Source organism: Plecotus auritus (genome assembly GCF_963455305.1).
Source record: "Plecotus auritus genome assembly, chromosome: 6".
Lineage (NCBI taxonomy): Eukaryota > Metazoa > Chordata > Mammalia > Chiroptera > Vespertilionidae > Plecotus > Plecotus auritus.
Window position 1 is genome coordinate 168,830,900 of NC_137773.1, and position 14,447 is coordinate 168,845,346.

Consider the following 14,447-nt stretch of genomic DNA (forward strand, 5'->3'; position numbering starts at 1 on the left):
TTCCATCACCAGTTAGGGGGCGTGCAGGAGGCAGCCAATCAATGATTTTCATTATTGATGTTTCTATCTCTCTCTCCCCCTCTCCCTTCCTCTCTGAAATCAATAAAAATATATTTTTTTAAAAAATCCAGAGCTCTAAAAGGAGACCAAATCCACTTTACAATGAGCACCGTCTTCTTATTCAACACACAAAAGACCCAGGCAACATTATCAGGTTGGAGAGCACTTTAATGGTCTACAAATTGATGCAGTTTTATTGTTATGACATGTTAAATCATTTTATACTAACAGTGAAACATTGTGCATAACTTTATAGGAACAGTAAATTTTTGAATAAATTTGTAGAAAAGAAGAGACACCGAGGAAAATAATTTTCGCTGCACAGTTAACATTTTCATACTCTTGATGGAAATTTCCCACATCTGTCCCGTTCTGGCTCAGAACAATAGATAGCCAATATATGTTGTTCATTTTTTATCTGTTAACTTCAAAAAGTTACTTCAAATAGTAACTGGGAAATTAGGACTATTCGTGGCACAAAGGAGAGTACAAAGAATTTGGTTTCCTGGCAGACAGGGTCTTATTAACAACAGCACCTAGCAACCATGGTTTGGGGGGCAAGTCTCGCATACATTCTTTGCAAGCGTATCAGCAGCCCTCACAGTTCTCACACTTTCACACACACGGGAAGTGGCATACAAAGACGGCCTGCAAAGGATTGTGGATAATTTTCAAGTCCTAACATTTCCGTTTTCCCTTTTGTAAGTGTGACCCAAACCCAAGGAAACAAGGTGATGGCAGCCCTTGAAGGTGATGGAACTCCGTGACAATCCTTCCCACCACCCAGGACTCAACAGCATAACCTCAGAACTCAGCTGAAAGTGGCTGTCACCCCAGCACTAGCCGGGGAGCAAGGAAAGTCCTGTGGGGCAGGGCAGGGGACAGTAGGCAGTGACAGGGACAGGACTAAAGGCCCTCCCATGGTGAGAGATGAATAAATCACTGTTTACTCAGTGACAGATGGGAAACTGATATCAGAGACAGAGACTCCTGATAGAGCGGGCCAACCTAGGTTACACGGCCTTTAGACCACCCAGGCAGTTTTTGAAAGGCCCTACCTGAGGGGGTGGGGAGGGGGCAGTGGGAAGCAAAAAATAAAAATAAAAAAAAATTTAAAGGGCAATGAGGGAAGGGAGAAGGCTGGCGCTGGGGTCTGGAATCAGGCCATAATTCTCTCCTCATTTAGCTAAAGTCAAAGAGTTGTCTAGGGAACTTGGGAAGGGCTATTTGCTCTAACTTTTACAACCAACGTATTCGTCCTGGTCTACCAGGCGCTTGTTTTCTAAGTACAACCTCATTACAGGTCCACTTGGCTAATAACGTACAGAATGTTTAAAATAACAAGGTAGGCGAACATCTCCTTGTGACTTATGTGCAAAGGCCTGAGCAGGAGAGAGAAAAACGAGAATCCTGCCTGGTACCCTCTCCAGGGACACGGATCACAAGAGAGGTTGCTGCTCGGGTTTCGTCTGGGAATTCTCATTGTTCTTCAATAACACAAAAATGCCATATTGACAGCGGGATCTGAATCACCCCAATAAAGTCTATTTTAAAAATCTCACTTAAAAAACTGAATCACAGATTTAACTAACTCCTTACCCAATTTGCAAACAAACGCCTCCTACTTCTATCAGTGGCTCACTCACTGGACTTGAAAGTGGAACAAAGGTGAGTCCGCGAGGCCAGAAACATTCATGGGTTGGCAAAGACAGGCTGAGACGCATTGGCTGGCTTCCTCTGCCCACAGCCTTGCCCAGGCTAAACTGGATGACTTGATGGGAAGACAGGGGTGTGACCCCAGGGGTCCCTTCCCCGGCCCCAGGGCTGGCAAAAAAGGAACCAATGAGAGCACACAGCCTGGAACTGGCATCTGGCCAAAGGACCCCAGTAGAATACATTTCATAAAAATGTGCAACAATCCATGGTGTCAATTCTTGCGTCTTACAGGCAACTGCTACCGAATGAGTCAAAAACGTGGCCCGCGAGGGAAGCTGGGCCAGGGGGGAAAGTCTGGGAGTCCCAGGATGGCTCCACTGACCACCCTCCTCGGCCCCAGTCCCCCAGTCCCCCGGCTGGGGGTACCAGGTGAGGAGGCAGAGAGCAGACGCCAGCTGCCGTGCCTGGCCGTGGTGAGATGGTCCCAGTGCTCCAGCAACAAGGCTCCGGGGCCCTCTCCACAGGCTGAGAGGGCAAATGCCAGCCAACCTTTTACAAATATGAATGTATATATCTTCCTATTGAAATGCCAAGGGATCCTGACCTCGGGCCTCAGGACTGTGACATGCAAGGCAAATTCTGCCTCCTCAGTTCAGAAGTTGCCTTGGAAACTTGCCAGGGGGTGGCCCTCCAAGGAGCCACCCCGGGGAGCCAGCACGATGAAACAGGTAAGGCAGTAGCACCCAGTGTTCCATCTAGTCCCTGCTGGCCTTTGGTTAGGGTCCCAGGGCCCTGACCCACTGGAGTGTGGCTGGCATGAAGCTAGATGTTCCTAAGGCACCAAAGAAGGTATCTGAGCCCACTGCGACGGTCCACTTCCTCCTTTACCTGCGATTTGGTGATGCTCGTATCTGTGAGGTATTTTGTGTGTGTGGAAGACTGAAAGTGGAGGGAAACAGTTAAAAAAGAAAAAAAAGAGACAAAAGCACTGTACCTAATACCGGTTTCTTCCAATGTAATAATGCCGGTGCCAAGAGTGGGGCAAGAGAGAAACCCGTGAAATGACTAATAACTTATCCTCAGGCGCGCCCTCCACCGGGCTGAGAGGCCTCACACACGTACAAACACTCCTGGTGGACAAGGGGCTGGCTCTCAGGACGCAGGACTTCCAGAAGCCCAGCCTTACCTGAGCTGAACAGGCACGTGAGATCCGGAGACCTGCCTTTGCAGAAGCGACTCCCAAGTCACAGACCCTGGAGAGCGCCAGAGGGGGAAAGGGCAAACGGTGGGCAAAGAGGCCTGGTGCCCGCACCAAGTCCTTTGTCCCGGGGCACTCCGCTAGGCTAGAGCGAGGCAGATCTCCGCCAGCTCCCGGCTGCCCACAGGGAAGGCAGATCTGCGGGGACACACAGAATGCTGGCAGGGGACCGGGGACAGGAGGGTGCCCCGTCTCGCTTATTTCGGCATTGGCTCTGGTTTACCTAGAAAATGCTCCCCAAGATGCAGAGCACGTAATTTGCAGCCCTTCTACTGAATGAGGCTCTGGGGCGGAAGGAAGCCCTAAATCACTCTACGCGTCTAGGGGCACGTGGGGTGCAGTATTTCCCTGGAGGGAGAGGAAGGGTTGAATGCATTCGCAGCTGGAACCCCTCCCCCAAGATCTTAGGAAATACGCTCCGTGCACACCTTGCCCTCTCCAGTGACCCGGTCCTAGCGTCTTCCTGAGCAATCTGATGCACGCACAGCAGGGAGAAAGGCCCGTGGGAAATACACACCCCAGACGGTAGGGTCGAAAGGAAAGGGCCCCACGCATGCGCGCAGGCACTCGCTGGCCACGCCTCCTCCCCCCACCCCAACTCCACTCCCAGAATCAACAGGCGGACTGGTCCTTTGCACCCTGGCCTCTCCCCGCCCCGCGGTCCGAGAGGCTCCGGCTAGAAGTGGTGCTGGTGCAGGGCTGCGGGCGGGGGGCCTTTCTCCAGCCGCTTGACGTGGCAGGGCTGGCAGAAGAGATGGTCCTCCAGGGGGTAGCAGCGGTGGCCGTCTTCGTCGTTGAGCTCCAGGCCGCAGTCCTGGGAGAGGCAGACATGTCCAGCAGCAGCCAAGCAAAAGGGCTGCCAAAGGCCAGCGCCACTCCCCCGGGGGTGGCGAACGCAGGACCCCAGGCCCCCTCCCCGGGGAAGGTCTGGGCTGCACTGTCCCACCCCGGGGCCACCGGCCACATGTCCCCATCCTGCACTTGAAATGGGGCTGGTGAGAATTGGGATGTGATGTCAGTGTAAACACACGCCACATTTCCAAGACTTGGGCGGGGGGGGGGGAATATAAAATGAATCGTGAAAAATGTTTCTTAGTGACTACATGTTGAAATGGTAACACTCTGGATAGAATGGGCTGAATACAGTTTATCACCAAAATCGATCCCGACTATTTCTACCTTTTTAATGTGGCTACTAGGAAACAAAATAACACGCAGGACCTGAATCTGTGACTCTCGATTTCCACCAGACGGTGCTGGTCTGGATGTGTGTAGCTTCACTTTGCCCGCAGCGCCTGAGGCACCACTGACAAGTCCCACCTATTGCCTTAGCGCCGGCGCCAGAGGTGGGATCAAGCTATCCGTACCCACGCTCCTGTTCTCCTGACCCCCCGCATTACAAAATAAGTCTCATCTCCTTCCACGTAGTTCTGGTTGGAAGGCCATGGGCTCTTATAGCGTCTGCACCCTTCACAAGGGCTGGTGAGGGGCGACCCCTGGCTGGCCTAACAGTCCTCAGCACCCATGGCTCCTTCAGCCTGGGGGTGATACAAGGGTAGGGAAGGGGCAGATGGTGCCCCCCACCTTCACACCCATCAGCCACATCCCTGTTTCCAAGGGGGGTGAGGTGGGGTGAAATTTCTTCATGATTTCCAGGGCTCGGCTAAGAACGAGGTTCCTGGCAGATAGAACAGCCTACACAAGCGTGTCAAACTCGCAGCCAGCCGGCCGCATGTTTGACATGCTTGGTACAAGCTGGAGGGGCGGGGGGGGGGGTCTATTCCCCATGTCGCACACCTGCCTGAAGACGTGGCCCCCAAACAGGACCTGAACCCACATTCCCCATGTTCCTCCCCCTCCGCAGCTTCAGGCGGGGCAGCTGCCACGGACTCAGGCCTTAGAGAAAACAGTAAAGACCTTCATGCCCCAAACATCTGCATCCTCTCCGACCTCTCCTCCCCTCTCGGCCCCCGGAACAGGCTCCATCCCATTTCCTCCATCCGCTCTGACGGCAGCCCCAGGCCCAAACCTAACCGCCTCCTGCCACAGCCACCTGGGCCGGCTTGCTCTTGGGCTGCTAAGCAGGTGTTGGGGGCCTGGGCAGGGGGAGGCCTACCTCGCAGTGGTAACACTCCACGTGGTAATCTCTGTCCATGGACACGACACGGATGGTCTCATCTGAGCCCTGGGCCGAGAAAAAGCGAGAACAAGAAGTTCATTGGGTTCCACATACGGGGGGGGGGGGGGGGGGGGAGATTCTGAGTAACAAGCAGGCGGCCTTAGGAGAAGATACTAACACGGGGGGAAGGGACACATTGACTTACGGGAAATGGAGGGACAGGAGTCCCACCCTCTGGGATGTCCTCAACACTGAGAAAGCCACCTGCTCACCTTCTACTCTAGGAGTTAGCGTTAAGTCTGCCCTGACTGCGGACAAAGAGGGCACACGCAGGGCATGGGGCTGGGGAAGCTGGCGAAAGAGAAAGGGGCTCCTTGGGGAGGACACGAAGGACAGAGCCTGGAAATGACCCCAGGAGAAATTCCTGTCGTGGGCGACCCGGGTCTGAGGGGCATCTCACCTCAGGTGGAAGGATGGGGAGCCCGCAGGCTGCACACTTGGGGGCCAACACCCTGTGGGGAGAGCAGAAAAGCTGTGAGATGCAGGTTGTGCTTCTGGAGGGCAAGGCCCAGGGTTCCTGGGAGCCATCCTCCCGGCCCGGCCCTGTCCCCTCCAGCCCTGGACAGAGGGCTGGCTCACTCACTGGGACTCGCTTCCTCATGCTTCGGGATCCATCCCCAGTGCTAACGAGCACATCTGGCCCCTCACTCTCCTCGGAACAGAGACTGACTGTCTGTTTTCTTTTTCTTTCTTTTTTTTAAAATATATTTTATTGATATTTTACAGAGAGAAAGGGAGAGGGATAGAGAGCTAGAAACATCGATGAGAGAGAAACATCGATCAGCTGCCTCCTGCACACCTCCCACTGGGGATGTGCCCGCAACCAAGGTACATGCCCTTGACCGGAATCGAACCCGGGATCCTTCAGTCCGCAGGCTGACGCTCTATCCACTGAGCCAAACTGGTTTCGGCTGACTGTCTGTTTTCTCCCCTTGAGGAGCCTGGTACAGGCCCAGGCACACGGATCGTGGAGGCCAGCTGAACCGGTGCCTTCTAAGTTATCAAAGCTGGAGCCACAGGGCCTGAAGGATGTGATCTGGGGGTATTCGGTGTGGTGTTTTTCCCCAGTAAACTTAATTCCTTAATCAGTTCCTGTCTGCACAGACATCCGCTGAGCTCCGAGGCCCCTGCTCCATCCCGCAAACCATTAGGCCTTTGCCGGGCTGTGGGCTAACGGACGAGCCGCCTGTAGACACGCCTCGGCAGGTGTCTGTTGTCACCTGCTGCGTGCCCACTGCGTGGCTCACACGTGCGGCTCCCGGCCCTCCTTACTTGTGGTAATCGCGGACACAGTAGATCTTGTTCTCTGAGTCCACGGTGAAGGGCACCCCATCCAAGCACTCGTTACAGATGACACAGCGGAAACAGCCGGGGTGGTAGGACTTCCCCAGGGCCTGCAGGATCTGGGGACACAAAGGACCAGGCCGGGACTCAGCGGGATGACGGGGAGGAAGGGAGAACATCAGGCGGAGGGACCATGTGAACACACACCACGCGAGGCACACATACCACGTTTCACGTGGACCACGGTCAAGAGGCAACGCGGCAGGAAAGCTGATGCAGTCACATGTATAAACAGGAGGAGGCCAAATAGGACCTTCCTCCTGAATTCCTAAAAACTCCAGGAGGGAATTTCAATGGCTCCCCATCAGAAAGCCTTACGGTTCTTTGTAGGAAATGATGCATAGTAGGGCCTCAAAAGGATCCATCCTGGATTTGGGGAGCAGCGAGTATGTGGAAAGGTTAAAGGCAATTCCACGTGAAAATGCAGAGCTCGGAGAAAACCTCCAACTCCTTCTAAGCGGCTTTGACCCTGAGGCATGATAAGCCGAGACTCAGCCGATTATTAAAATCCAAGTGCAAGCAAAGCCTCTTAGTTGTTGTTTTTAAGCACAGTGAAGAAAAAGCCCTTCCTCTCAGTGTCACTGACCCTGATGTGACACCTGGACCTGTAAGAGGCCACCCTGAAGCCGGGACAGTGCTGAGACGCGTGGGGAGAGGAGAAGAGCCGGATGTATGTCCTTGGTGACATCACCACGTAACCAGATTCACCCACCGTGGCACTGCCCACCTCCACACTCTTGTTCGGTGAGAAAAAGCATTTTTCCTGTTAAGTCGATGGTTCTCAGAGTACAATCCCTGGACCAGCAGGAGTGAGTATTTATGTCCATCGAAGACATGCCTAAGAGTGTTCACAGCAGCTCTATTCCCACGTGGCCCCCAAGTGGGAACCACCCGAACCCCACCAGCAGGAGAAGAGATAAGCAAACTGCTATATCCCTACAAGGGACTTCTACTTAGCAAGGAAAACAAACGAACTACCAACACAGGTAACCACGAATGCATGAATCTCAAAAACACCTTCCTAAGCGAGAAAAGGCAGTCCCCAAGGAGTCTGTACTGTATGATTCCGTTTACACGACGCTCCAGGACCAGCGAAACAAACCCGAGGCAAGAGGTGTCAGGATAGCGGGGACCCCTGTGGGAGGGGGATCTCGACAGGGAGGAGGCCAGGGAGGAACCTTCTGGGGTGCGGACTGTGGGATATGATCTACATCCTGACCTGGGAGGTGCTGCCGTGGGTATCTGCAAGTGTAAAAGTTCATCAGCTGCACACTTTAGGGTGTGTGTGGGGGGGTGTCCTTTACTCCATGAATTGTTTCTCAATAAAAATGGTTGTTGTTTTTTTAAAGGCAACTCTTAGCAATTCCCTTCTCCTGAAAGGAATGAATGGATCAGAAAAAAGGGATTTATTTAACTCTTTTTTTAATATGTTTTTATTGATTTCAGAGAGAAAGGGAGAGGGAGAGAGAGATAGAAACATCAATGATGAGAGAGAATCATTCATCGGCTGCCTCCTGCATGCCCCCCACTGGGGATGGAGCCCACAACCTGGGCATGTGCCCTTGACCTGAATCGAACCTGGGAACCTTCAGTCCACAGGCCGACGCTTTATCCACTGAGCCAAACCAGCTAGGGCTATTCAACTCTTTACAACTAAAACAAAGTTCTATGTTGTTTTCTCTAGTATATTAAATAAAACCTACAGGGCCACGCTCCATTGGTGAGCACTTGATCCCTGAGACAGAGTAAGAACTCCGTATTCCTTAGGCCCACAGCCTTACCCTGTAAGCCAGGGCTGGGGAACGCCCGCCCGGGGGCCCTGTAAGTCGTTTAATCTGGCCCTGCCAAGGCATTAGGTTGAGCTAATTAAACGTTTGACCCAATACAGCAGGCTGATTTTTAAGTTGGTAATCTTGTATGGCCCATGGATGATGGTATAGATATCCAAATGGCCTTTGGCAGAAAAAAGGCTCCCCACCCCTGCCCTACGGAGACCAGGAAGGGGACACCATCTCCACTGAAGAGATAAAGACACCGCGGCCCAGGACACACTCAGAGAGCCAGTGGCTCAGCAAGGAATAGAATGAATAAAACTTGTTCCTTGTTCCCCTGGTTCAAAAATTCATCCTGGGCCCTGGCTGGTGTTCTCAGTGGTTAGTGTTGGCCTGCACACCGAAGGGTCTCCAGTTCTATTCCCGGTCCAGGGCACGTACCTGGGTCTCAAATCCTGGGGCCCGGAATCTGTGTTTTCGCTCTCTGTCCCCGGTTGGGGCAGGTGCAGGAGGCAACCAGTTGATGTGTCTTTCTCACATCAATGTCTATGTTTCTCTCTCTCTCTCTCTCTCTCTCTCTCTCTCTCTGTCTCTCTCTGTCTCTCTGTCTCTCTCTCCCTTTCTCCTTCTCCCTCTCCCTCTCCCTCTCCCTCTCCCTCTCCCTCTCCCTCTCTCCCTTCCTCCCTCCCACTCTCTCTGAAAAGCAATGGAAAAAATCTCCTCAGGTGAAGATTCACAACAACAACAAAAATTTAATTAGTTTTAGGAACAGACTGAGCCGAGCAGAGCAAAGGGGAAAAGCACCGTGTTTATCTGACTTTCTGCGCCCAACGCCAAGGCAGCTGAGAATTCCGTAGTAAAAACAGGTTCCACTGGGCGTCTCAGCTAGGATGCTGCAGGGATCACAGGAAACCAGAGGGAGGCCAGCGTGCGGACAGCCCAGAGCAGAGAGGATCATCAGAAACACAACGCTGTGTGGACTGGAGGGCTGAGGGGGCGGATACCAATGCAAGCCAACATCAAACAGGGCGTATTGCATAGGATCTGCTTTCCATAAAACCAGACGTTAATAAAAACTGCAACCACAAGTCGAGCTAGGAAACACGGTTCTCCGTGGTCAATGCCTCTGCTCTCTGCAGGCCTCCCCCTCTCACCATGCTCTTATCTTGTTCGGCTGACCCTACTCACCATGTCCATGATCAGGTGGCCACACAGAAAACACCGGTCCGCTGACTGCTGGAAGCCAGAGTACTGCCGAGGAAAGAGAAGAGAGAGTTAGCCCAGGCAGGGCAGAGGAACCAGCCTCTCCCCGGCCGGCCATGAGGACAGCCATGACGTTCTCAGAAAGATGTGTCACGCTTTCAGGAACCTGTCATTTCCCCGAGGACAACACAGCTGTGTGATGACTCATGGAATCATTTCTGCCACAAAAGCCATGACCAATAGCAATACCACTTGCCCTAGGAAGTACACCTGAGTACCCATGGCATGGCCGAGGGGCCTGAGTCCAACCAGGCGGTTCGAAGAGGAGTTCTCAGGCATCACCTACAAACTCTAAAAAATGCAAATTATTAGGAGACAGCCCAGTTGGAAACTCAGAGGGTGGGGCCCGGAATCCGGGTTTCCACAAGCCCTTCGAAGGATTCCGTTCAAGTTTGAGACCACCACTCCAATGAGCCCTAAAACAATTCTGCAGCATCCATGTTAACCGTTTCTCAAAAGGGAAGCTCAGAGAGGTTAAGTGACCTTCTCAAGGTCACACAGCCTCTAAGGGGTAAGGACAGGATTCAAATTCAAGTCCATTTCTGGTTAAAAAGCCACTGCCTTTTACAGTTAGCTTCAAAGAAACTCGGTATTATCTACCTCACACACACACACACACACACACACAGCAGGAGTCTTAAAAGAAATGAGGAACTCTCTTCAGAAAACATATGAGATACTACACACTGGGTTTAGATATTGCAAATATTACTTAAGGGGGAAATGTAATGGAAAGGAAGGTGGGGAAGAAAAAGGGGAACTTTCTGCAACTCTCCACCAGTTGAGGTTTCTGCTGTCTGGCACCTTCTCCCGTTCTATGGGTAACAACAGTTCTGTATTTTCACTCGGGACCCCACCATTCCTGTGGGACTGACCCCACACTGTGTTCCAAGGTGGGGCACAGACTCGGCCCCGGCCAACCAGAGCCTCGCATTCCGCCAGCACCAATGACTTTGCCCAAGGATGGCCATGAGACCCAACAAGAGCCATGGAGACGCCAGGAACTGTCTGCCCCGGCTCCGAACAAACGCGGGGCCCGCACATCAGGCCATCGCTTAGCGCCCACCCGAGTCTGACACACACACAGTGAGAGTGAGAGGCAGGGCCAGAAAGAGAAAATGACTCCCGGAGGCCTTGCTGGAACGAATTTCCTTTTGGCTTAAGCCAGCTCGGGTTTGCGTGTCTATGCCCGGCAAACATGAGTCACATGCATCCATCCACACAAAGAAGCCGGCCCGGCCCCCTCTGGGCCTCACAGTCCGCATCCCTGAAAGGCAGGCTCAGTTCAGCTCCCTTTCCCGGCCGCACGCTATGCTCAGCACTGAGCTCGGATCTCAGGCCTGAGGTGGAGAAGCTCGCTCATCCCTCCCGAGGGGTACCCTCTCTACAGTCCAGAGGGAAAGGCTTATAAACGGACATGATGCTGTGTGCTAACCATCTGCCAGGGCGGGGGGCTGCATGGAGGAGGCAAGCCCGTTGGGGGCAGGAGGGACAAGGAAGGCTGCGGGAGTTACCCGGGCAAAGAAAGGGTGAAGACATTCCAAGCAGAGGAGACGGCACAAGCTAAGGCAGGAAGGGAGGCTGGCGGGCGGGCGTGCGGGGAACGGCAAGTGCAGAATGAGTGAGTCACGGGCTGGGAGAGGCAGGCTCCTGACGCGGAGAGCTTTTCTGCACATGCTTGAACCCGGGGGGTGCGCCCGAAGGCCAGGTGCACAGGCAGATAGTGCGGAGGAGGGCACCCGGCCATCGGGCTGGGCCACGCTGCCACTGCCAGCTAGGCAGGCCCCGGGCGGGCCTGGTGGCACGAGGCTCAGTGCGTGGCTGCGTTGGGACCGGCGGGAAGGAGGAGGGGACAGGAGGAACCTAGGACACAGTTCTCCGAGGTGAGGACCCAAGGCGAGGTGATGTTTCTGCTTCTGGCAACTGGAGCGGGAGGAGCCGGGGGGCAGCCCGGGACTGTCCTGTGGGCGGCGGGATGTCAGCAGCTGGCCCCAGAGGTGACAGGGCTGCACACGGAGGGCCTGTCCGTGCATGGGGGAGGCTGGATCCGTGGAGAGCAGGCAGAGGGAGACGTGAGGAAGGCCTGCATCGCAGTGCGGAGGCTTTTTTGGGATGAGGGGTGGAGTAGGCAGAAGTGGGCGAAGCAACAAGAGGACAGGCCGAGTGACCCTCAAGTCCCTTCAAAGCACAAAGCTCAGTGGCTTGTCATTTGCCTCGGGCACATGGGCCACCCCACGCATCTCCAGAAGGACAGTCAGGACCCCTTTCGGGAGCAGTGCGGCCACCCTCCTCTCCTGGCCGGGCCCCCCGCGTGCTGCCCCCCGACTCTGGTCAGGGCTGTGGGGAGGGAGGCTTGGGGGTCAAACTCACCAGGAAGTCTTCCTCACAAAACACTTTGCCGTTGACGAAATAAAAGGCTTTTCCTCTCAGCTTCCGGCCTAAGGAAAAAAATTCCAATTAAAATAATGGCCCGTGGGAGAACAGCACTAATGATGACACTGGCAGGCAGACATTCCCCACGCCACGAGGGTGTTTGTTTGTTTGTAAATTAAATCTTTATTGTTGAAAGTATTACATATGTCTCTCCGCCCCCCCCTCCCCCATTGACCCCTTCTTGGAGCAGGGTTTTGAGAGAAAATTTGGAATTAAATATTCATAGAATTTAGAAAGTTCAGATGATTTTGACCCAAAAATTCTACCGCAAGACAATAATCAGAGTTCAATTGTTTAAAGGCTCTTCATCCCGGTATCATTTATAACGTCTACAAGAAATGAGTGGCATCTAATTCCTATAAAATAAACAGCAGCATTTATTCTATTAGGCAGCCATAAGAAAGGATTGTTTTCAAAAAGAGACCTAAGGACCCAGCGACATACTTAAAATTCTTTAAAAGGGGAGGGAGGTATAAAAGTGTGTGTGTGTGTGTGCATATGCATGGACATATAAACTCACACACCTATGATTGCAAAATTGTATGTGCGCTCATACACTTCAGATGCAGACCAAATGTTAATACTTTAGCTCCCCTCAAAGTTTGTTACCCTTACTTCTAGCAGGTCCTAGAACCTTCGCAAGTATTTCCTGATTCTGCTAAACTAGGGTAACAAGACAAGTGCTTACAACTCAGTGATTTCCGAGTTCACTACCAGAACCCCCTGGCAGCCTTGGAGGTTAAGTTTAATTGGTTTTCTTCATTCTAGGATTTCCCACCGGGATGATGGGAAAGGAGGTGAGGCTGCAGCTGCCGGTCAGGCCACTAGAGGGAGCCGGAGGCCGCCTGAAACCCGCACAAGGCCGTCCTAGAGAGGCGAGGCTTCTGACCCACCCACCGGGCAGACACCCACCCAGCTCTGAGCCCAGGAGTCGGCCCAGGGAGTTCTAAGGAGTCCGAGCCCAGGAATCTGAGCTGGGAATTCCGGGTTTTTTTATTTTAATAGAGGGCGGATTACCTCCGTTGCAAAAATCATCGAGGAAGATCATTAAGCACGCCGGTGCACTGAACCCTCTCATATTCTAAGAAACACGAATTAAACAAGAGCCTTTTCTCTTATGATATTAACAAAGACTTTTTTTTTAAGTGATCCCAATTGTTTGTGACTGCAGCCATGACATATTTCTGTACGCTACTGCTGAGAGTGTAAAACAATAAACTCTCTTTGGAAAGGAAACTTTAAAATGTTTATCTTTGATTCAGTGGGGCAGTCTGGGACTTAGCTTAGGGAAAGAATCTGACATGTGAATAAATATTTACTTCGATCTAAACTGATAGCCTTAGGGAAGGAATACATAAAACAGGGTGCATCCAAATGTGAAAACATTATGTAGCCATTTCAAATACCATTCAGTTAAGTGTTTTAGTGACACTGGAAAATGCTTGTACTATAGAAAAATACTCAAATACGTCAGTAAGTGAAAAAAGCAAGCTGACAACTGTATTTATAGTACAACTCCAGTTCAGTAACTTATACTCTCACACACACACACACACACACACACACACACACACACACACCACTGATATGCAAAAGAAAAACCTGGAAGATTGCACACTAAAACTAGTAGTGGTTACTACCGGTAGCTAGAGTTATAGAGAAATTTCTCTTTCAACTTTATAAATTAAAAAAATTAAAAACTTATCTACTATTATACAGCACTGGGAGGCTGTAATGAAGGGAAGTGTCACTTACCACTTTATACATTTCAATATTTGAAACTTTTTTTGTAGTATCAGGTACACAGGCAGATGAAATGAGAAAATTTTACTTTTTGTTTCATAATTTCATTATTAAAATTTTCTAGAATTATGTATTTATTACCCAAAACACTTTTTCACTTAAAAAACACCGTTATGTAATAATATGAAAAATAAAAAAAAAGATCTAAAGATTGTGGATTTCAACTGTGTAAAGAAGAAATTCAAAGAAAAAAGACTGGGAAAGAAATCTGCCCGAGAGGACGGTGCCTGTGTGTGGACATAACGGTGTCTGCATCCCGGGGGCATGGCAGGGGCTGTGGATGTTCATTTGTTTGCTTCTTTATACTTTCCTACACCGCCCCAAACCTTTAATAACAAGCAGGTGTATTACTTTGATCATTTAAAAAAAAACTGCCCCTCTGGCTAGACAAAGCCTCTTGCTGCCAGTGCCCAGGGCTAGGAAGTCCCAGGTCCAGAGGCCAGGGAAGGGGCTGCTCCTGCGTTTCCTTTATTAAAAAAAAAAAAAAAAAAAAAAAGGGTCTGGCCAGCATGGCTCAGTGGTTGAGCATCAACCTGTGAACCAGGAGATCACGATTCGATTGGGGCGTATGCCTGGATTGCGGGCTCGATCCCCAGTGTGGGGCATGCAGGAGACAGCCAACCAATGATTCTCTCTCATCATTGATGTTTCTCTCACTCTCTCTTTCTCTCTCTCTCTC

At 51.7% G+C, this 14,447-nt stretch overlaps 1 protein-coding gene across 1 annotated transcript in view; it reads right to left on the bottom strand.

Moving 5' to 3' along the window:
- Positions 1-211: 211 nt before the first annotated feature.
- The window catches only part of LIMD1 (LIM domain containing 1), a 45,931-nt gene continuing 31,695 nt past the window's right edge, over positions 212-14,447 (bottom strand). Inside the window, exons 3-8 of the mRNA XM_080673750.1 lie at positions 11,903-11,970; positions 9,458-9,520; positions 6,426-6,556; positions 5,554-5,605; positions 5,091-5,159; positions 212-3,788 (exon numbers count right to left, since the gene is read on the bottom strand). Coding sequence (XP_080529876.1) covers positions 3,651-3,788; positions 5,091-5,159; positions 5,554-5,605; positions 6,426-6,556; positions 9,458-9,520; positions 11,903-11,970 — 521 coding nt within the window. The 3' untranslated portion in view covers positions 212-3,650. The remainder of the gene's footprint in view (positions 3,789-5,090; positions 5,160-5,553; positions 5,606-6,425; positions 6,557-9,457; positions 9,521-11,902; positions 11,971-14,447) is intronic.